This window comes from Triturus cristatus, chromosome 11, assembly GCF_964204655.1.
Source record: "Triturus cristatus chromosome 11, aTriCri1.1, whole genome shotgun sequence".
In the NCBI taxonomy this organism is placed as follows: domain Eukaryota; kingdom Metazoa; phylum Chordata; class Amphibia; order Caudata; family Salamandridae; genus Triturus; species Triturus cristatus.
The window spans coordinates 119,590,355-119,612,131 of record NC_140594.1 but is presented as its reverse complement, the minus strand read 5'-3'; the positions used below and the strand labels follow the sequence as shown (position 1 = coordinate 119,612,131).

At 46.1% G+C, this 21,777-nt stretch overlaps 1 protein-coding gene across 1 annotated transcript in view; it reads left to right on the top strand.

Moving 5' to 3' along the window:
- Nucleotides 1-7,912: 7,912 nt before the first annotated feature.
- Nucleotides 7,913-21,777, top strand: part of SLC5A1 (solute carrier family 5 member 1) — a 279,347-nt gene continuing 265,482 nt past the window's right edge. Inside the window, exons 1-2 of the mRNA XM_085634551.1 lie at nt 7,913-8,572; nt 13,681-13,752. Of these exons, the coding sequence (XP_085490677.1) occupies nt 8,480-8,572; nt 13,681-13,752 (165 nt within the window). The 5' untranslated portion in view covers nt 7,913-8,479. The remainder of the gene's footprint in view (nt 8,573-13,680; nt 13,753-21,777) is intronic.

Sequence of the window (21,777 nt, the reverse complement as noted above, 5' to 3'; positions counted from 1 at the left end):
CCAGATCAACACTGTCACCTCTTCCTGTTTTCACACCCTCCGTCTTCTATGTAAAACTTTCAACTGGTTCCCCCTCGAACACAGGAAAACCATCACCCACGCCCTCATCAGTACAAGACTGGACTACGGCAATGCACTCTACGCCGGGATCAACAGGAACCTCACCCGCAAACTCCAGAACATCCAAAACGCCGCCGCCAGACTAGTCCTTAACCTACTGCGCCACAGCCACATCACCCATCACCTGCAGACACTACACTGGCTCCCTGTCGAGAAGAGAATCGCCTTCAAGCTTCTCACCCACGCCCACAAAGCACTCCACAACACTGGCCCCGCCTACATGAACCAACGCCTCTCGTTCCACACACCCCAAAGATCCCTCCGCTCAGCCCAGCTCTCCCTCGCCACGATACCACGCATCAGGAAGACCAGAACAGGAGGTCGCTCCTTCTCCTTTCTCGCGGCCAAAGCATAGGACACCCTCCCTCTCCACCTCCGCCGGACAACAACTCTTTTCCAGTTCCTGAAGGACCTCAAGACCTGGCTTTTTGACGAATCTCCATGATGTCCGGCACCGCACGCACCCTGATGGACTATGGTAGCCCTCTGATGATTCTCCGCGAGGCATACGAGCCGCATGCCCTCCACCCCACCCCCAGTGGCTTGAGACCCTTCTGGGTGAGTAGCTGCGCTTCATGAGCCCCGATTGAAGATGTATGAAGGTATTCTTAGTTGCAAATTTAGGTAATCACAAAAATTGTGATGACCTAAAATTGCAACTACAAGTAGAGAATGGCAATTTGCGATTTCCTTAGCACATGTACTAAGCGTTTTCTAAATGCAAACTGTGCATTTAGGAAGTGCTATCACCATCGACTCCAAGTTGGTGGTAACAATGTGCAAATTTTGAAAAATACACAAAAATGCATTTTTTAAAGTGCCATGTAGCTCACACATGCCCCTTATTGTGGGTGTTTCGGGGGGGGGGGGGCTTAGGCCCCTTGGCACCCTTGCTATTTCATTACCTAATTTGCTATTACCAATTAGGCAATTGTAAATTAGGTAATGCAAAGCCATTTGCACCTTAGAGCCTTTAGGCCTATGGGAATGAATGGAGTAGTATTAGTTAATAGTAATTACCTCATTACAATTGCAACACTGTAAGAATCGCTATAAAGTAATCAATATTTTCTTACATACCATTTTGCAATCCTTAAATAGTGATTACCTAAAATTCACTATTTAGGGAATGCAAAATGGATTTTTGATACATGTGGCCCTATGCTCCCTCGGAAGAGAGGGCTTCGCATTTGACCTCTGTCTGAATGCATAGCAAATTTGACAAAATAAAATCAAGATTTTAAGGCCTGTTTACAGAAAGCAAGTTTGTGGAAGAATACCGTAAACAAGGTTTGGACAAGGGAAGGGACGAACTCAAGATGGACAGCCTAAAGCAAATACAGCCATCAAATAGAAAGCCGGAAAATGTGAGTAACAATTCGCAAAGGCAATGGTAAGCAAAGGGCAGAATGCATTCCTAGGTCAGCTTTCTGAATCTCTCTAAGATGTCTTTAGCAAACCAGACAGATGTGCTGTCTGGTAGACTTCAACTTAAAAAAGCTTTATCGATTTGCAATGCCTTTACATGGATCATATATAACAGCTACAGCTGTAATGCCGCTGGCACCAAAGTAATAACATGAGTAATAAGCCTGTCAACGCTTCATGATTTACCTCTCAAACTTTAGTTTTAGATACATTTTGGAAATGTTACCATTTTTCTCCAAACATCAGCATTTGAGTTCTGAAAATACATTTTCTCTCAAATACAAACTTTTCAATTATGGTATACATATATTAATTCAATGAACTTAATGCTTTTAATTCAGTGGGCTGGGCTACACACAGGAGAGCTGCTTACAGGTATCTGGAGAGCTACCAGTAGCTCACAAGCCACTCGTTGGAGAAGCCTGTTAGTTAGGATTCCTTACTTTACTACTACTAAATGCCTTTTGTGAATACCGAAATTCATAAAGTTAGGATTTTGTCTCAGTTTAGTAGTAGTAAAGTTAGGAATCCTAACTTTACTACTACTAAATGTCTTTTGTGAATACCGAAAGTCGTAAAGTTAGGATTTTGTCTCAGATTACTTTGGTGATTCGGGTCCTAGATAAAACCAGTAAAAAACACTCATGATTTTTGTATTCTCATTTTTCATTTATTTGTTATCGTATTTGAAGTTAAAACACTGACGTTAGAAACAACATTTTATCAGCTAGCAGGAACTGAATGAAAATTGTGAATTTCAGAGTTTTTTTTTAATCATAGTCAGCATTTGGTGAACAGTTATAATTATTCACCTTAATCGGTAGAGGTTGAAACAATGAATGTTGACTGAAGTTTGACTGAATGCGTGTGTGAAGCTGGGCTTTGGAATACCTCCATTGAGGTCCTCGTTATGAATGGCCCGGTAAATGAGCAGAATTTTCCCCACTCCCAGAGATTCTGATATCGGGGGTAACGGAACTCTAAAAGGGAAAATCGGGTAACCGTGGGAATCAATAATTCCAGGTCCAATTCCCTGGTAGATCCTCATTTAGGTCTCGACTTTCACCCGGAGTTTGGCTGTTCAGGTGAAAGCATAAACGTTTGCTGTTACTGGTCCCATTGGAATTACCAGCCCACTGGTAGTGAGGCCTTAAGGTGGAAGCCAATGTAGGGTCCACCTATTAAAATTTTCTACTGATTGCCATCATATGAGTAATGAATGATAAATGGGCTGATTTATATTTTAGCAGGCGGCGGAAAAGTCAGTCAGGGCGGCGGAGTAAATTATTGCTTTGTCCTGACAGAGTCCCAGCCACCAAACTTAGAAATAACTGCCGAGCCGGCTGTCATTTCTTAGGCATTGACAGGAACCGCTGTCACAGTGGTTCCTGACAATGCTTTGTTAAATTTTACCCACTGCTCCATCTACATGACAGAGGCGTCTGTCAAATGATTTTTTTTTAATTTTCAAAAAGAAAATCCTGAAGTGGCATTTTCTTTTTAGAATTTAATAAAATATTCCCATTGCCATGGGAGTTATCTCCCATGGCGAGGCAGCATTTTTTATTCCCCCCCTTACCACCAGGTTTTGCCTGGAGGTGACGAGCAGTAAAAAAGGATATATGACCACCCATCTAAATTGGGCGAATGGACATTTAGCCAATCCTCCGACTGCCCTTACTTTGTCGGGCTGCTGGAGAAGTTTGGTCACAGTGGAGACGGAAAAGTTCTCAAACTATGGTCCACCCACATCTAAATTCAGCGGGTTGACCATTATATTGGCGGCAAGCATACTACACTGCTGTTAGATTTGGGGGTCTCTAGTTGGCAGAGGTAGGTACCTTTGACCAAATATGGACCCTAGCGTCTAGTCAGGGTAAGGGGCTACACTCCTAAAATAACCCATGCTCACCCCCTTGGTAGCTTGGCACGAGCAGGCAGGCTTATCTCAGATGCAGTGTATAAAGCATTTGTGAATACATATAGTAATACAGTGAAAACACTACAAATGGACACCACACCAGTTTAGAAAAATAAGTAATCCTTACTAGACTTATCACAAGACCAAAGGACAAAAAATCCACAATACTGTACTCAAAAATAGACTTTAAAATGGTAGGATATAGCTCAGTTCTCTTAAGATTGTACATGCGACACTTTACTCTCAAAGTACCTTGGATGCGTAACGCAAAGAAAAACAAAAGAGTCGCAGGGAAGGTGATGCGTCGGTTCCTTACACTCAGGGGAGGTGATGCGTCGGTTTCTTACTGCTCTCTGGTACGATGCGACCAGATGCTGCCTCGATGTGATACTTCTCTCCGGTGCGATGCGGCAAAATAGCGTCTTGGTTACGATGCGACAACGTTGATGTGATGCATGAACGCCCGACAGCCGTGCAGTGACTCGATGATCTTCTGAGCCGCGACAAGCCCTGCGACACGCTTCTCCGGTAATGCGACGGCGACCTCTGCAGCGGCGGCACACTTCTCCGGTGATGGAACGCGCTTCGGTGATGAGATGGCGAGAGCGGCGACACGCTTCCTTGGCGATGCGACGGCAACTGCTGCGGCGGCGACACACTTCTCCTCGTTGAGTCGCGCTTCCAGCCCTCAGCGACACGTAGTCTCTTAGAAGGCCCAGCACAACAGCAGGCACTTCAATTCCCAGCAAGGGAATTCAGGGGGAAGCTGATTGGTGAAGTCTTGTATCCCTGAGACTTCCAGGCAGGAGGCAAGCTCAAAGTGCAAGCCCTTGGAGATTCTTCTTCAAGTTGATGAAAAGCACACTCAGTCCTCTTCTCCTTTCTTTGGCAATGAAGCAACCACTGCAGGCAAACCCCAAACACACAGCACAGGGGTAGTCTCCTCCTTCAGCTTCCTGGTTCTTCTCCTCAGCAAAGGTTTGTCTCGATTCTCAGAAGTGATCTAAAGTTCTGGGGTCTGGGTCCCACTTTTTATACACCAAAATCCTTTGTCTCTGAAGGCAGAGAATGTCCGTACCTAGTCCAAACCAGTTCTGGGTGCATTCTGCCAGTGTACACCTTCTTCCTTTATCAGTGTGGGCCAGGGTCCTCAGACACACCACAGGAGGTGGAACCAGCATTGTAGAGCGCAGGTACAGCCCTATTCAGGCCAAGGTGCTACTCCTCCCACCACTCCTCATGCAGAGAGGTCTATTCAGCCTTGTGCTGACTCACCCTGTCTCCTGGAGCCCCCCAGCCCCTGTCACTCAGAAGCCAGACATGGAATACACAACCCAGCAGAGGCAGGCTTGGATAGTTAGGCAAGAAAATACCGACTTTCTAAAAGTGGTATTTTCAAACACAGAATGTTAAAACCAACTTCACTAAAAGATGTATTTTATCATTCTGAGTTCAGGCATACTAAACTCGTTTTTCTACCATGTTCCCTGGGTCAGTTATGAATATGAGGTGTTATAATCAAACTGCCCATTCTGGCCTATGGGAGCAGGTAGCCTTGCAATAGTGAAAAACAAAAATGGCTGTAATTCACTATTAGGACATGCCACACACATCAGGGCATGTCCTACCTTGTACCTACAATGCACCCTGCCCTTGGGCCTACCTTAGGGGTGTCTGATATGTAGAAAAGGGAAGGTTTGGGGACTGGCAAGTGGGTGCACTTGCCAAGTCAGCATGGCAGTACCAGACTGCACACAGACTCTGCAATGGCAGGCCTGAGACACACTTTACAAGCTGTTCCGGTGGGTGGCACAATCAGTGCTGCAAGCCCAACAGCAGCATTTGATTTACATGCCCTGGGCATACGCAGTGCACTGTACTAGGCTCTGACAACTAAACCAAATAAGCCAATCATGGAGTCACTAATCCATACATCAATTTACCATAGGGAGCACTTGCCCTGCGGCACTGAATAGCAGTGGCACAGTGCCCAAAGCATCTAAAACCAGCAAAAACATAAGAGGCAACAGCAAAAAATGGAAGGGAGACCCACACCAATGGTGCCAGGTCTAACACATGTCCCCTCCAGCTGAAATGTGGGGAGAACTACCCTACCTCTTTGGAGTTCTCATCACTAAGGTGGAAAAATCTGGACAGACCTTCAGCATTGGTGTGTTCTGTACCAGGGCGGTGTTCCACTGTGAAGTCCATCCCCTGTAGGGAAATGGACCACCTCAACAGCTTTGGATTCTCACCCCTCATCTGTATCAACCATCTGAGGGGCCTGTGGTCTGTCTGAACCCGGAAGTGAGTCCCAAACAAGTATGGTCTCAACTTCTTCAGTGCCCAGACCACAGCAAATGCCTCGCGCTCAATTGCACTCCACCTCTGTTCCCATGGAACTAACCTCCTACTAATGAAGACCACAGGTTGGTCCAAGCCCTCATTCATCTGTGACAGAACAGCCCCCACACCATGCTCTGAAGCGTCTGTTTCGACAATAAACTCTTTTGAGAAGTTAGGTGCCAGGAGTTCGGTGCCGTGCACATGGCAGTCTTCAGGGCAGCAAAAGCTTTTTGACAGGTGTCAGTCCAGTTCACTTTCTTGGGCTGCTTCAACGAAGTCAGCTCTGTCAAGGGTGCAACAGTGTTGCCATACCCCTAGACAAACCTCCTGTAATACCCAGTGAGTCCTAAAAAGGCTCTCACCGCTGTCTGGGTCTTGGGGGGTTTCCAAGCCAGGATGGTCTCAATCTTGGGTTGTAGGGGCGCCATCTGGCGCTCCCTACCTGGTGTCCCAAGTACACCACGGAACCCTGCCCGTTCTGGAACTTACTCGCCTTGATAGTGAGGCATGCTCTCCGCTGTGCCATCAACACTTCCCAGAGGTGGCGCAGGTGTTCTTCCCAACTGGCGCTGAACACCGCAATGTCATCCAGGTAGGTGCCACTGAACTCTTCCAGCCCAGCCAACACCTGGTTGACCAACTTCTGAAGGGTGGCAGGGACATTCTTCATCCCAAAGGGCATAACCCAGAATTGGTAGTGCCCATCTGGTGTGGAGAATGCTGACCTCTCTCTTGCCCCATCAGTCAAGTCGATCTGCCAGTACCCAGACGTTAAGTCAAATGTGCTGAGGTACCGGGCAGCCCCTAACCGATCAATGAGCTCATCAGCTCTGGGGATGGGGTGCGCGTCAGTCTTGGTGACTGAATTAAGCCCTCGGTAGTCCACACAGAACTGTGGCGTGACACCCGGTGCGGAAGCCTTTGGGACCAAGACCACTGGGCTATAGCAGACTTTATATCACAGCTTTAGTGCTTTAATAGGACACATTGCCAGCATGCCCGTCAGCCGTGCTGGGCCGACTAAAACACGTCCTTTGGGATCTCCTGCAAAATTATGTTGGTTGCTTGTAAAGCGCTTAATGTAGCCCTCACCAACCTCGAAGAGCCAGGTAGGATGGAGGAAAAGAAGGATCAGGGAGAGGAAAAGAGAGAGGAGGATTGTGAATAGAGCGAGCTTTGCCAAAACACTGGTTAATAGCAGTGCATAATGGATGGGCAACCTTAGGTGACTGGTCTCATGGACAGGGAAGCAAGGCATGATGGGAATGAAAAGCAGCCCTGGCAAACGTTCAAACCAACCCTGCTCCCCTCTGCTTTCATTCTCTTTTCATCTCTGATGCTCTTTCTCTCTCCCACTCTCTATTTGTCTCTCCTCTCTTCCTCCTTCTCTCATTCTCGCTATCTCTCATTCTGTCTCTTCATGTGTCATATTTTCTAATTTATTTCACTTTTTCTCTCATTTTCTATCTCTTTTCTTTCTCTCGCTCTTTTTCTCACCCTCATCTCTCTATCATCGTCCCTCATTCTCTCTTTTTCTCTCTCTTGCTTTTTCTCATTCTGTATCTCATAATCTGTCTTCACCATTCTTTCATTTTCTCCTTCTCTCTCATTTTCTTTTTTCTTTCATTCTGTTTCGCTTTCTCTCTTATTCTCTCCTATTCTCTCTCTTTTTTATTTTTTGTCTTTATCTCTTTATACATCTATCTCATTATTTCTCATCCTCGCCCTCATTCTGTCTTTCTCTCCCATACTCTCTCATTGTGTCTCTTGATCTCATTCGCTCACTCTCCTTTTCTCTGTCTCTCATGCTTGCTCTCATTGTCTTTTTTCTATCTCTCATTCTCTCTCTTTCTCTAATTTCCTCTCATTATTTCTCTCTGTCCTCGCTGTTCCCATTGCCTCAAGCCCCGGGGAGTTGGAGACATTGACCGAGGCGACAGACATTGACCTTCAAAAACCGGTCTCCAGTTGTCCCAGTGGCACCCCAGGAAATCCATGATGCGCTGAAGAGGCGCGAGGGGGAAAGGTGGGGAGGGGGGGAGGTAAGTTGAAGGTCAGAGAGTTAGCAACGGAAAATCGAGTCAGCCAACTGGTTCCTGGGAGAAACTAAAAGGCGAATTGTTCTGCCACAAAGCAGGAGTGATGAAAGTTGGGGAACGAGCTGGAGACTTTTGTAACTTTATTTTTTTTCATCAAAGAGCCAGTGTTCAGGCACCTGCCGGGGGCGCGGCTCCGTGGGCTCTGACTCCTGCACGAACCAGACACGGATTAACCAGTTGTGGCGTGGTTGCGACACCGCCGCTGCTCGCCACCCTAGGCCCACCTTGGCAGCCGGAGGAGGCCCCGCCGCCCTCGGCCCTGTCAGCGGTGTGCTCGGCTCCGGGCACCGGGAAGGGCAGCGGTCCCAGCCAAGACAGGGGTGGGGCCGAATACCTGGCTTACCTGCCCCATTACCCAACGCCTCCTATTGTGAGCGGAGAGGAGGGGAAGCCCCAAATAAACAGCACATTTACATGAACCCAGAGGGGAGGCGAGCGCGCCGCCCAGCGTTCATGATTAACCCCAGGGCCGCCCGGCCTCACCTGGGCGAGGAGATATAAGGGCTGCCGGGGGGGAGCTCGCCTCCCCGGAGCAGGCGGCAGGGCCAGGAGCAAGGCAGCAAGCATGGCGAAGGACGACTCCATCCCCATCAACAACCCGGCCGACATCTCCGTCATCGTCATTTACTTCGTGGTGGTCCTGGCCGTGGGAATATGGGTGAGTGGTCCTCTGTGCGCCTGCGCATGAAGACCAGGGACAGACTGGTCTGTAAGTGGGAGGGGGGGGGAGAGCTATTATAGGGGAACTGGAGATCACTGCAGGGAGACATCCTTATCAAACCTGGCTGACATCTACTTCATCGTCATTAACTTTGTGGTGGTCCTGGCCGTGGGAATATGGCTGAATGCTCTACAGGGGGTGAAGAGGATATTATAAGGGTCTAGGAAAGGATTCTAAGGCGATATCCCAATCAACAACCCCGAAGACATCTCCGTCATCATCATTTACTTCGTGGTGGATCTGGCCATGGGAATGTGACTGGGTGGTCCACCCAATGACTGCGCTTCGAGAGCGGAGGCTTCCTACTCTACAGGGGTTGAAGAAGATAGTATAGGGGGTCTAAAGGGATTCTAAGGAGATATCCCCATCGACAACCAGATTGACATCTTCATCATCGCCCTGTTGGTCCTGGCTGTGAGAACATGGGTGAGTGGTCCTCGGCACGACCACATCTAAACCAGAGGCTTTTTGATCCACAGGGAGTGAAGAACATATTGTGAAGATCTAGGAGAGCATAGTAGAGAGACAGCACCAGCAACAACCCGGCCAACATCTCCGTCATCGTCATTAACTTGGTGGTGGTCCTGACCATGGGAACATGGGTGGGCAGTCCTCTTTGCGACTGCGCTTCGAGACTAGAGATTTACTGCTCTACAGGGGGTAAAGAAAATATTAAAAGAGTCTGGGAAAGCGTTGTAGGGAGACATCACCATCAATACCCCGTCCACATCTCCGTCATCGTCCTATACTTCATGGAGGTCTTGGCTGTGAGAATATGGGTAAATGGTCCTCCGCACGACTGCGCTTCGAGACTAGAGACCCACCGATCTGCCAGTTGTTTCTAGAAGATAGAATAGGAGAACTGGAAAGCACTATAGTGAGACATCCTCACCAATGTCACAGCTGACATCTCTGTCATCCTCATTCACTTCGTGGTGGTCCTGTCAATTAGAACATGGGTGAGCGGTCCTCCATCTGACTGTGCATCCAGACCAGAGGCATACTGGTCCATAAGGGAGGTGGAGACGATATGTAGGTGAACTGCAGAGCACTATAGCGAGAAATCCCCAACAGTATCACGGTCGATAGCTACGTCATCATCAAGCACTTCCTAGTGGTCCTAGCTGTGGGAATATGGGCTGGTGGTCTTCTGCACGACTGCACTGCAAGGGGCAGACTGGCCTACAGTGTTGCATCAAGACTTTATTATAGGGGAACTAGAGTGCAGTATAGGGGAACATCCCCATCAACAACCTGGCCGACATCTCCGTAATCATCATATACTTTGTCGTGGTCCTAGCTGTGACAATATGGGCTGGTGGTCTATACGCAACTGCATGTCTAGACCACAGGCAGGCTGGTCTACAGGGGGGGATTAGGACGATGTTATTGGGGAACTGGAGAGCACCATAAGGAGATTCTCCCATCAGCAACCCGGCCGACATCTCCCTCATCGCCATACACCTTGTTATGGTCCTAGCTGTGACAATATGGGCTGGTGGTCTTCCGGGCAACTGCATGTCTAGACCACAGGCATGCTGGTCTACAGGGGCGGCATTAAGACGATGTTATTGGGGAACTGGAGAGCACTATAAGGAGACCCCCCATCAACAACCCGGCCGACATCTCCTTCAGATACTTGATGTGGGCCTGGCTATAGGAACATGGGTGAGTGGTCTTCGAAGTGACTACACGTTGAGACCGCAGACAGACTGATCTACAATGGGCTCAAGAGGATATTATTGGGGAGCTATTGGTCTACGAGCGGATCCCTATTTTCAACCTATTTGGATTGCATTTCATTTTGTAAGGTTTTATTTCCTGCAGCTTACAAAAGATTTTCCCCAAGTCCATCACCTGGGAATGTCTGCACTATATTGACAAAACTGATACCCATTTAATACCCGCCTATAAGAACCAGCAGCAGAAAGCTGATCAGATATCCCGCAAGGTGTCAGACAGTATTGCCTCATATGTGCAGCATTGTAAAATAACTTTTGTAAACTGTTTGATCTAGAAACTGTTACATGTTTGGTGAAATCTGCCTGCCAGGTTGCAGGTCTTGTGTATTGTTTGTTTAGCGCAAATGCTGCTCTTAGACGGCTTTGAAGCACTACGGGTGAGCAGGAGGGAATAAGAGCGGGGGAAATCGGGCACATCAGAGATGACCTAAACGCTATACAGGCAATCAACGCCACGTTTACGTGGCGTTGATTGCCTGTATAGCGTTTAGGTCATCCAACGGCAGCTTCAAGGCGCTACCTGGAAAGGGGAGAGGGGAAGGACACGGGAAATCGCAGTGCACGAGGAAGACAGAGGAAGTGAACTTGAGATGATGAAGGGGCGAAGGCAGGATGGAAGCAGCAAGGATCGAATGGAGAATGGAGCAGGCGGATGGATAGAGAACTTGGAAAGAGTTCATGGATGAATGGTGAATGGATTGAACGGAGACTGCACGGGCTGATTGCCTCAACCTGTGTCTGAATAAATTCGAAAAGAATGAATGGAGCATTGATTGCACGATGTACTAAATGGATTAGTCTGTCTATTACTGTTCTCCATCCAAGTTTCTTTAGTATACAAAGTACGTCAGCACACTCTGCCTGTCCACGTTTGACAGGCTGTGTATCTCTCTCTGTACATGTCTCTTTGCATTTCTCAGTCAGTATGATTCTCAGTGTACATGGCATGTCTAATACAGCCTGCCCAGCCTCCCAGAGTCTGTTCATCCATGTTTCTCTATGCACATACACGATGTCTCCCGAAGTCTGTGTTAATTCCTGGTTCTCTGTGTGTACATTTCAGTAGGTCAATCCACGTTTGACAGGTGAGGTATCTCTGCACACATGTCCAGCACAGCCTGTGACCTGCTTCGGCTCTGTTCGCATGCCTCTGTACATAACGTATCACTAGCACCACCGCTGTCCATCCTTGGGTGACAGGTTCTGTGTACTGTCTCTGCACAGCATGTGACCTGCTTTGTCTCTGTTCGCATGCCTCTCTGTACACACAGTATCACTAGCACAGCCTTTGTCCATCCATGGGTGACAGGTTGTGTGTGCACCGTCTTTGGCCATGCGTGAGTGACAGGTTGTGTGTACAGTCTCTGCACAGCATGTGACCTGCTTTGGCACTGTTTGCATGTCTCTCTGTAGACACAGTATCTATAGCTAGCACCGTCTCTGTCCACCCCTGGGTGATAGGTTGTGTGTGCATCATCTTTGTCCATCCCTTGGTGACAGGTTGTGTGTACTGTCTCTGCACAGCATGTGACCTGCTTTGGCTCTGTTTGTATGCCTCTCTGTACACTCAGTATCACTAGCACAGCCTTTGTCCATCCATGGGTGACAGGTTGTGTGTGCACCGTCTTTGGCCATGCGTGAGTGACAGGTTGTGTGTACAGTCTCTGCACAGCATGTGACCTGCTTTGGCACTGTTTGCATGTCTCTCTGTACACATAGTAGCTATAGATAGCACCGTCTCTGTCCACCCCTGGGTGATAGGTTGTGTGTGCACCATATTTGTCCACCCCTGGGTGACAGGTTGTGTGTACTGTCCCTGCACAGCATGTGACCTGCTTTGGCCCTGTTTGCATGTCTCTCTGTACACATATATCTCTAGCACCGTCTTTGTCCATCCCCGGGTGATAGTTTGTGTGTGCACCGTCTTTGTACACTTAGTATCTATAGCACCGTCTTTGTCCATCCATGGGTGACAGGTTGTGTGTGCACCGTCTTTGTCCATACGGGGGTCACAGGTTGTGTGTACAGTCTCTGCACAGCATGTGACATGCTTTGGAGGTCTGCAGGCCTGTTTGTACACATAGTATCTCTAGCGCTGTCTTTGTCCATCCCTGGGTGACAGGTTGTGTGTGCACCCTCTTTGTCCATGCATGGGTGACAGGTTGTGTGTAAGTCTCTGCACAGTGTGTGACCTGCTTTGGCTCTGTTCACATGCCTCTCTGTACACTTAGTATCTATAGCACCGTCTTTGTCCATCCATGGGTGACAGGTTGTGTGTGCACCGTCTTTGTCCATACGGGGGTGACAGGTTGTGTGTACAGTCTCTGCACAGCATGTGACATGCTTTGGAGGTCTGCAGGCCTGTTTGTACACATAGTATCTCTAGCGCTGTATTTGTCCATCCCTGGGTGACAGGTTGTGTGTGCACCGTCTTTGTCCATCCGTGGGTGACAGGTTGTGTGTACAGTCTCTGCACAGTCTGTGACCTGCTTTGGCTCTGTTTGCATGTCTCTCTGTACACTTAGTATCTATAGCACCGTATTTGTCCGTCCCCGGGTGACAGGTTGTGTGTGCACCGTCTTTGTCCATCCGTGGGTGACAGGTTGTGTGTACAGTCTCTGCACAGCATGTGACCTGCTTTGGCTCTGTTTGCATGCCTCTCTGTACACTTAGTATCTATAGCACCGTCTTTGTCCATCCATGGGTGACAGGTTGTGTGTGCACCGTCTTTGTCCATACGGGGGTGACAGGTTGTGTGTACAGTCTCTGCACAGCATGTGACATGCTTTGGAGGTCTGCAGGCCTGTTTGTACACATAGTATCTCTAGCGCTGTATTTGTCCATCCCTGGGTGACAGGTTGTGTGTGCACCGTCTTTGTCCATCCGTGGGTGACAGGTTGTGTGTACAGTCTCTGCACAGTCTGTGACCTGCTTTGGCTCTGTTTGCATGCCTCTCTGTACACTTAGTATCTATAGCACCGTATTTGTCCGTCCCCGGGTGACAGGTTGTGTGTGCACCGTCTTTGTCCATTCGTGGGTGACAGGTTGTGTGTACAGTCTCTGCACAGCATGTGACGTGCTTTGGAGGTCTGCAGGCCTCTTTGGTCACATAGTATCTCTAGCGCTGTCTTTGTCCGTCCCCGGGTGACAGGTTGTGTGTTCAGTCTCTGCACAGTCTGTGACGTGCTATGACGGGGGCGTGCACACAGTGTGTCTGCTGCAGTTTGTGCATGTCTATCACTGTGCATCTATCTGGACATCTCTCCGCGTCCCTCCAGCTCACGGATGCCTCTTGCTTTCCAGGCTATGTTCCGAACCAGCCGTGGGACGGTGGGCGGCTTCTTCCTGGCGGGGCGTAGTATGGTATGGTGGCCGGTAAGTACAGTCCATGGTTTTATCTGAAAAATGTTTTCTGGTCTGTCATTTACATAGATTCATGCCAAAGGGTGGCCATTGTAACTAGAAACAAGCAGTGGTAAAGCTAATAGGTCTGCCTTGACAAGCTTGCAATTGTTAATTTATTTACTTTTTGTGCAAACACATGCAATATGCCCCAAAAGTTGGCAACATATTTAGAATATATGAATGGCCCAGCATCACAGATGCAGCGGCTCTGATTCTAAAGTGCACTCTTTTTTAGGTGACTGTGCAAATTTAACCAGGCAGAATGCCATCACCGGGCAAGACGGCCAGTGGATGAAGGGGGCTGACACATTGGCTCATGATGTACACTCTGTAGGGCGGAAGCAAAATGTGAATGACATTTGAATAGACCAGTAAATGAAGATGGCTGCACAACAGCCCCCATACGTATTTAAATATGTATGTATACTTTACATTCTTGCTTACAAGGGCTCGCAGTGAGTCCTCTGTATCCATTTGTCTGCTGTAGTGTCATTTACACTTTTGCTTCAGTGTCCCGCAGCACACAGCATGGTGGAGCGGGTCAGCCTACTTCAGACATTGGCACACCTGACTGTGAGTGATGGCATTTTACTCTAGCACCATGTGAACATCCTCACAATAAGAGGTCTTCTTCAATTCTAGGGACTTATGGTGGAATGGGGGCTTTTACGTCAATAAAATGCATGCATTTCGGGTCTTAGACAATGCTTGTTTTTCTAAGGTGAGGGACTGGCAGCTCCTTCAATACTGATACGTTCTTTGTATGGAGCGGCTCTTCATACAGTCCATTTACAAACTCAATACGGTTTAGCATTGCTAAAAGGTCGACAGCCAAAGCCAAACCTGTTGACTTTCCCAATGCTTGTTTTTCTTAGGTGAGGGACTGGCAGCTCCTTCAATACTGATACATTCTTTGTATGTCGCGTCTCTCCATGCAGTCCATTTACAAACTCTATAAGGTTCAGCATTGATAAAAGGTGGGCAGCCACAGCCAAACCTGTTGACTTTCCCAATGCTTGTTTTTCTTAGGTGAGGGACTGGCAGCTCCTTCAATACTGATACATTCTTTGTATGTCGCGTCTCTCCATGCAGTCCATTTACAAACTCTATAAGGTTCAGCATTGATAAAAGGTGGGCAGCCAAAGCCAAACCTGTTGACTATCCCAATGCTTGTTTGAGAATGTTTTGGAAAACATGAGGCTGGTGAAATAGCTAAAACTGTCGCCGGTCCTAAAACATATCAGTGTGTGAACTTGGAAGCACAGAGGCGAGCCCCAGAGTGAGGTCCGGCTGAGAGAGATCCTGACACCCATCCCTTTGAAGGGCATCTTTGAAGTTAGTAAACCAGGTGCATGTGGGAAATACAGGAGTGATATCTAGAAAGGAAGGATTATTTATTGAGTCTACTAACAGCTCAGTCTGTGGATTTGGGGTGGCAGCATAGCATTATTAACAACTGTATAGCAAGATGGGGACAAATAATATCAAGGGGGCCTAATCAAGCATTTTAATTAAAAATGAAGTACATGATAGAACATTTTCTGGGTGCAGAACACCAGGGCCAATTTGTCCGGCCGTAAAATTCAGTTGGTAAAATCCCAGGCAGATGGGGCAGGGGCTGTTGGCATACTCGCAGCCAGACCCCTTTCCGGCACCACCCCCCCACCATGGCATGGGCTGACATGGATGACAAACTCATGACATGTCTCCCGCATTCCCTCACCAGACACTCTTTCCCTACTGGCAGTCCCTGACCCTAAGCAATCCTCAAGCCCTCACACGCCACCTGCTTAATGCAAGGAGTTAACAGGAGTGTAATCGATCCATCGTTCTGGTCAGAATGGAGCTCTGCGTGCTGACATCTGGCCGCATGGTATTCCTGCCCCTAAATCAAGCTCTCTTGAAGTCAGGGCCTTACTTTGGCTATATCAAGGCTTCTTTCAGAAGCATGTGGTTCATTTCTGGCCCATTACAAACTTCTGTCAAAAGATGCTGTTTTTTCAAGATGAGTCTGAGTTTTATTCATGCTCTGGTGGAGCAAACCTGCCCTCTTTCAAAATCATGGGGGTCAGTTGTGTTTTTTTTCAAAGATCGGCAGGGAAATTCTGGCTTTGTTCAGACTCCTGTGGGGTGATTCTTTTTTCTTTCAGCGTTATGCTGTTCTTTTCTGGTTTTATCCTGTCTTTGTAGGTCAGATTTTAGCTTATTTCAGGCCTCTGAAGAGAGATGCTGGTTTCTTGTAGACTACTGTGCTGAGATCCTGAGGTTCAGGCACGCGTTGCTGGGATTGTTAGGAGTTCGAAAGGCGGCTGGATCAGAAGGAAGGAATTTGACTTCTACTTTTAAAGGAGACAGAAACAAAATGGATTGTATGGCCTAAGATAAAAGCATACGTCAATTGTGATATTGATATGGATTGTACTGGAGAAATCAAGACATCTGGGAGTCTACTACTTTTTTACTCCTATTACAAGCAAACAGTCTTATAATTGATGTTTCTATATTGTTCACAATTCTGAAAGGAAGTTTAAGCCCTGAAAAAGCAGCTTTTTCTGCTGCAAAATATGTGTTGGCTGATACAATGTTGATTCAAGACAACTGTTAACTTGATAGGATGTTGACTCTTGAAAGAAAATTAATTACACATTGCATGATTTCACTGGCTGATATAATGTCGATTCAAGATGCCCTTTAAATTAATTATATATAATATTGTGACTGCTGAAAGAGAATTGCACATTATATGACTTCAATATGATTTCTCAAGAATAAATAAGAATCAGCTAATAAATCATACGCAATGATTGGGTTATTCTATCTTAAGTGAAGTTTAATAGCTCACTACAAAAAGTATTGTGTACTGAAATCCTAGTTTCTCTAAGGTTACTAAGGTAATTGTTCCTTCCTTCAGAATTATGTGGTTGAATTAATATTTATTATAGATTCTGCTTATTTCCGCTTTCCGTGGCAGAGTCTGGCTTCTTGAAGGCTCCAGTGGGATGATTCTGTCTCCTTCAAAAACATGTGGCTCAGTTTTGGTTTTATAGGTACTTCTGCAGGGAGATTTTGGCTTATTTAATCTTCTGTTTAATGATTCTTTCTTATTTCATTTTGGGATGGCTCCAAAACTATTGGCTCAGGTGGCTCAGGTGCGTAGACACAGAGAACATTGGTGCAAATACCACACACCTGCCCCCCACACCTCTAGAAAAATAAAAAAATAACAAAAACAATAAAACTAATATACAAAAAGATGATCATTAGTGAAATTAAAGACTGTAGAAATCAAGAAGATTATAGCCACTCAATGCAAATTGCCCATAAATAGCACCTCATAGTTAACATTCCATATTCTTCCATTATCAACTTTCACTGTAGAACAATTTAAGGAACTGTGCAAGGATAATACAATTTAGAAACTCTGTGTGACATCATAGTAAAATTAATCACAGCTCCATCTGCAACTTTAATGTCTTGATAGAGAACTGCTTTACGAGCATCAATTTTCTTACAATCAATCACACACTTTGCTTTTCTGATCTTTACGTTATCAGTCACCCTGTAAACCTGCCCCATCCAATCTAGGGAAACATCAGTAACCCCATCACTTCACTTGAACCACTCAAAAGGGACTTTCCCAGTTGTGGTATGAGGAGTCAATCTGTAAACACACAAACAATTATTCAAGCATCCTTACAATTCCTCCCTGTTTTCCTTTTCAATTGTATACATTAATTTATTGTTCTGTTAAACCTCTCAACTGTGCCATTCTCTTCAGCATGATACAAAGCATGCTTTCTTGGCCACATCCTCCCAAATCTCAAAAATTCTTCTATCTGGTTGTACGGTGCAGTGAGATGAAGAGTAGGGAAAACGTTGGCGACATGCTGTATCATAATAATCACTGTTATACTCGGAAGATGAAAATGGTTAATTATCACACATTTAATGAGCACTATAATATCCACACACAACCGAATATAACCAGACTGTTTGCAGGCCACCACTATAGGAGCGACCTAATCTGCACACTCAGCAGGCTCAATGATGCCTTCTTGACAAAATCATTCTACTTCAAGCCTGACTACCTCCCTGATTGAAATGGGAATGCTCTGACTTTGGTAATCGTCAGAATCAAACTTTCTTTTAACTTTATTTAGTACACATAGCCCCTAAGACACCCTAGTTTGTCAGCAAAAACATTAGGAAATTCAAATACAAATTTGTCCCCCACGTTCACTTCAACTTCATTCATATCCTGTATAGCAGTCTCATTGAAGTCTTGATGTAGTCTTCTCACAGTTTGGCAGGATGATTGGTATGGAGGTCCAATAAAATGTCAAGATCCCTTTGAAGTGGTCAATACAGAACACTGTCACCTTTCACGGGAAAATAACGTTTGCCTATTGGTTTGTGACCACAAAAGTCAATTTCAGCCTCAAAAAATCCCCTTAAGTCAATCACCTTTCCTCCATAACATTTAGGAATTCCATCAGGATCCTTCAAATCAATTCTCTCCAAAACACTCTGATCAAATACCTTATTCAATAACGTCAAGCATGCTTCAGAATCAACAAAAACCTCAACTTGAATTCCATCAATTATAATCACATCGTTAAGTTGATTTTTTGTTTCTCCTTAATTGACTACCCCAATAAAATTAACAATATTTTTAACTGAAAGGCAACACCTGGCCAACTGGCCTTTCTTATTACATAGCTTGTAAACAACATTAAGGGCAGAACATTTCCTAAATGTGTGCAGGTGACCAACAAGCATCTTTAAATTTAGAAACTGTAAATTGTTGATTTCCTTGCTTTAAATCATCATGTTTTGCCTCAATCTTGCTGACTCAAGGTTTGCTATTTCTGTTTAGCTCTAACACATACTCTACTAAGTGTTCAATTTGCTTGGCGACTATTACTACTTAATTTAATTTTGGATCATCTTTCAGCCAAATCTCCTGACTGATTTTGTCAAGTCGGCACTTATGCACATATTGGTCCCTAAAGGGTTCCTCCAAAGTGAACCGAAATCTACAAGATGATGCCAACTCCCTTAATACAATAATGCACTGTTCTATACTCTCACCATATCTATGCTCTCACATACCCAAGTATTTCCTTTTTAGTCCGATAATAATTTTGGTTAAGTAGTGTAGATATAATTTTTTATGAAAACTTGAAATTATTTTAAATCCTCCTTTTGTTCGTCCTCCAAGATTGGTAAGTTCTCAAAGAATGTTTTGACCTTCAATTCCCAAACGGTGCACAAGTAGCGATGTTTTGCCTTCAATATTTAAAACCACACACCTTTGCATAGTGCCCAAGAGTTTTCTTCCATTTTGCCATTTTAATGGGTGGTTTACCTGGAGATGCAAAGGACAATGGTGGTGTTGTAATGTTCTGCATTGTCCCTATAGTAAAAATTCAAAAGCGAAATAGAACAAAATACAAAAGGAAATACAAACTCGTAATCAACGCTTTGTCTAATATAGTCTTTTTTCCTTCTTGAAAAGATAGCTCTTGAAGACACCATCTCAATTTTCCACCAACGTAAACTAGTAGCAAAACTTTCACCATTTGTGACATTTCATTGCAGCACTGTTACTTGAAAAATGAAAATGCAGGACAGTGACAATGTATGTGTGTATGTATGTATGTAGGGTATTTGTAAAGCGCAGGAATCACCCCCGAAGGGGTATCTCCGTGCTGACGAAGAGCGAGAGTCAGACAGGCACGAGCCACCACAGCTAGGCTTTGAACAATTCCGTCTTCAGGAGCTTCCTGAAGCGAGTAAGACTGGTGCATTTGCATAAGTTCTCCGGTAAGGAGTTCCAATATTTTGGAGCCAGATAGGCAACAGTTTTGCCTCCTGATAGGATTTTTCTAAAGCGCGGGTCCACTAGCAGCCCCTTACCTTCCGATCTGAGGCAGCGGTTCGGACGGTAAATTTTAACCTTGTCAGCCAGATAGCTTGGGCTAGCACCATAGAGAGCTTTATGGGCTATACAGCAGAGCTTACATTTTATTCTGTGGCGGATAGGGAGCCAATGGAGGAATTTCAACAATGGCCTGGGGGAAATGCGTGGTGGTTTCTTGAGGGCCAGGCATGCGGCCACATTTTGGACAATCTGCAGTCTGTTAAGCAAAGATTCATTCACGGCTGCCAATAGAGCATTGCAGTAGTCCAGGCGGCCAATGATCAGGGCCTGAATTAGGGTTCTGCGTACAGAAAGGGGCAGCCATAAGAACACTCTACGCAGGAGACTCAAAGTATGGAAACAGGTTGCTACAGTGGTCAGGATTTGGTCCTTCATAGATAGCTGAGCATCCAGTCGGACCCCAGATTTTTTGCCACCGAAGAGGGAGAGGGGGCAGGGCCCAGCACTGTCGGCCACCACTCAGGGGACCAGGCAGTTTGTGCAGCGCCAAGCAGCAAGATTTCTGTTTTTGTAGCTGTAAGAAATTCTCTGTCATCCACTCTGATATGGCTTACATGCCCTTCGCAAAATGCTGATCAACCAGCTCTATGTCTTTATCAAAGGACAGGAGTAGTTGTGTGTCGTCCGCATAGGAGAACGGTGTGAAGCCGTACTCCCGGATGACTTTAACAAGGGGGGCCACATAGATGTTAAACAAAGTCGGGCTCAAGCAGGAGCCCTGGGGCACCCCCTTATTAAGCTTCTGGGTTTTGCAATCGAAAAGGGCCCAGATTGATGGTCTGCGTTCGTTGGTCTAAGAAGCTTACAAGCCAGTCAAGAGCTTGTCCCTGCAGACCAGTCTCTCTCAGTCTCAGTATAAGTTTTTGATGCGAGACCATATCGTCAATGTCAATATCAATGTCTCTGTCAGCACTGCTCATGTTTTAAAAATATGCACTAATTTACATGCTACAAGCACACGTGTGTACAATGAAGAATCTTTGCAATGAAATCAACAAGAAGCATAGAAAAGCTGCAGAACCAGTGTTCACATGGGACAGAAGGAGAGCACTCACCACGCGATAGTCAGACGATACATGTGGCTGCACGCAGGTTATGCATGGTTAACACTCTCGATCTTTGTGATGTGACTCACACAGTAATGTAGCGCTGCAGGCAACCCGCACCAGAGCGTTTCCTTGAAAAGTGGATCACACTCCATTTTTCAAGACGATGGAATCACGCACTGGTTCTACATGGCCTCTTTGAGCCAGAACGTCTCAAGAAGAGGCTCAAGAACGTTTCCTTGAGTAATGGTGTCTGCACTCAGGTCCTCACAACATGGACTCGCACAACAATCCACAATGCCACCTCATGCCAGAAGATCAGCATGTGACCGCGAGATGGTGAAGGATGACCAACACTAGTCGGTGTTTGAATAAATGGTATATGTAACAGCAGGTAAGCATGTTTATACCAGAAAGGGACCCTCTTGAGGTTGATCCAACTGTGGAAAAGAGGAATGATTGGTCCAAGCAAAGGGGTGTTGATAGAGTCTTTACACACGGCACCTCAGCCACAGCCTGTGCGATATCCTCATCTAGTTCCAGCTGACCCAGCTGGAATCTGACTTCAGGCAGAGGAGAGCAGAGACACAGTGGGCAGAACATCCCACCCGTTAAAGACACCTCACAGCACCTGGCCAAACGGCATTCCTTGTTACACAGCATACCCACAGCATTAAGGGCAGAACATTACATTAGTTAAAGACACATAGGGGTAAAATAGACACATTAGTGCAAATACCACACCTATGTAATCAAGGGGTGGCCTTAAAAAGGGTAAACTAAAATCCTGTGCTTCACGCAGCATGCCACCTGACTAGTATTTGAGCGCCGCTCTGGGAGCTTTCTGTTATTTCATCCAGACACATCACGCATTTGCTGAAAACAAGCAACACTTATTGGCTTTACTAGTGCTTGTTGGCAGTATCAGACAAATAAGCAACAATGATATTGTTGTGAAAAATTAGATTTGAAAATGTTTCAATTCCAAAAATAGACTGAGGGTTG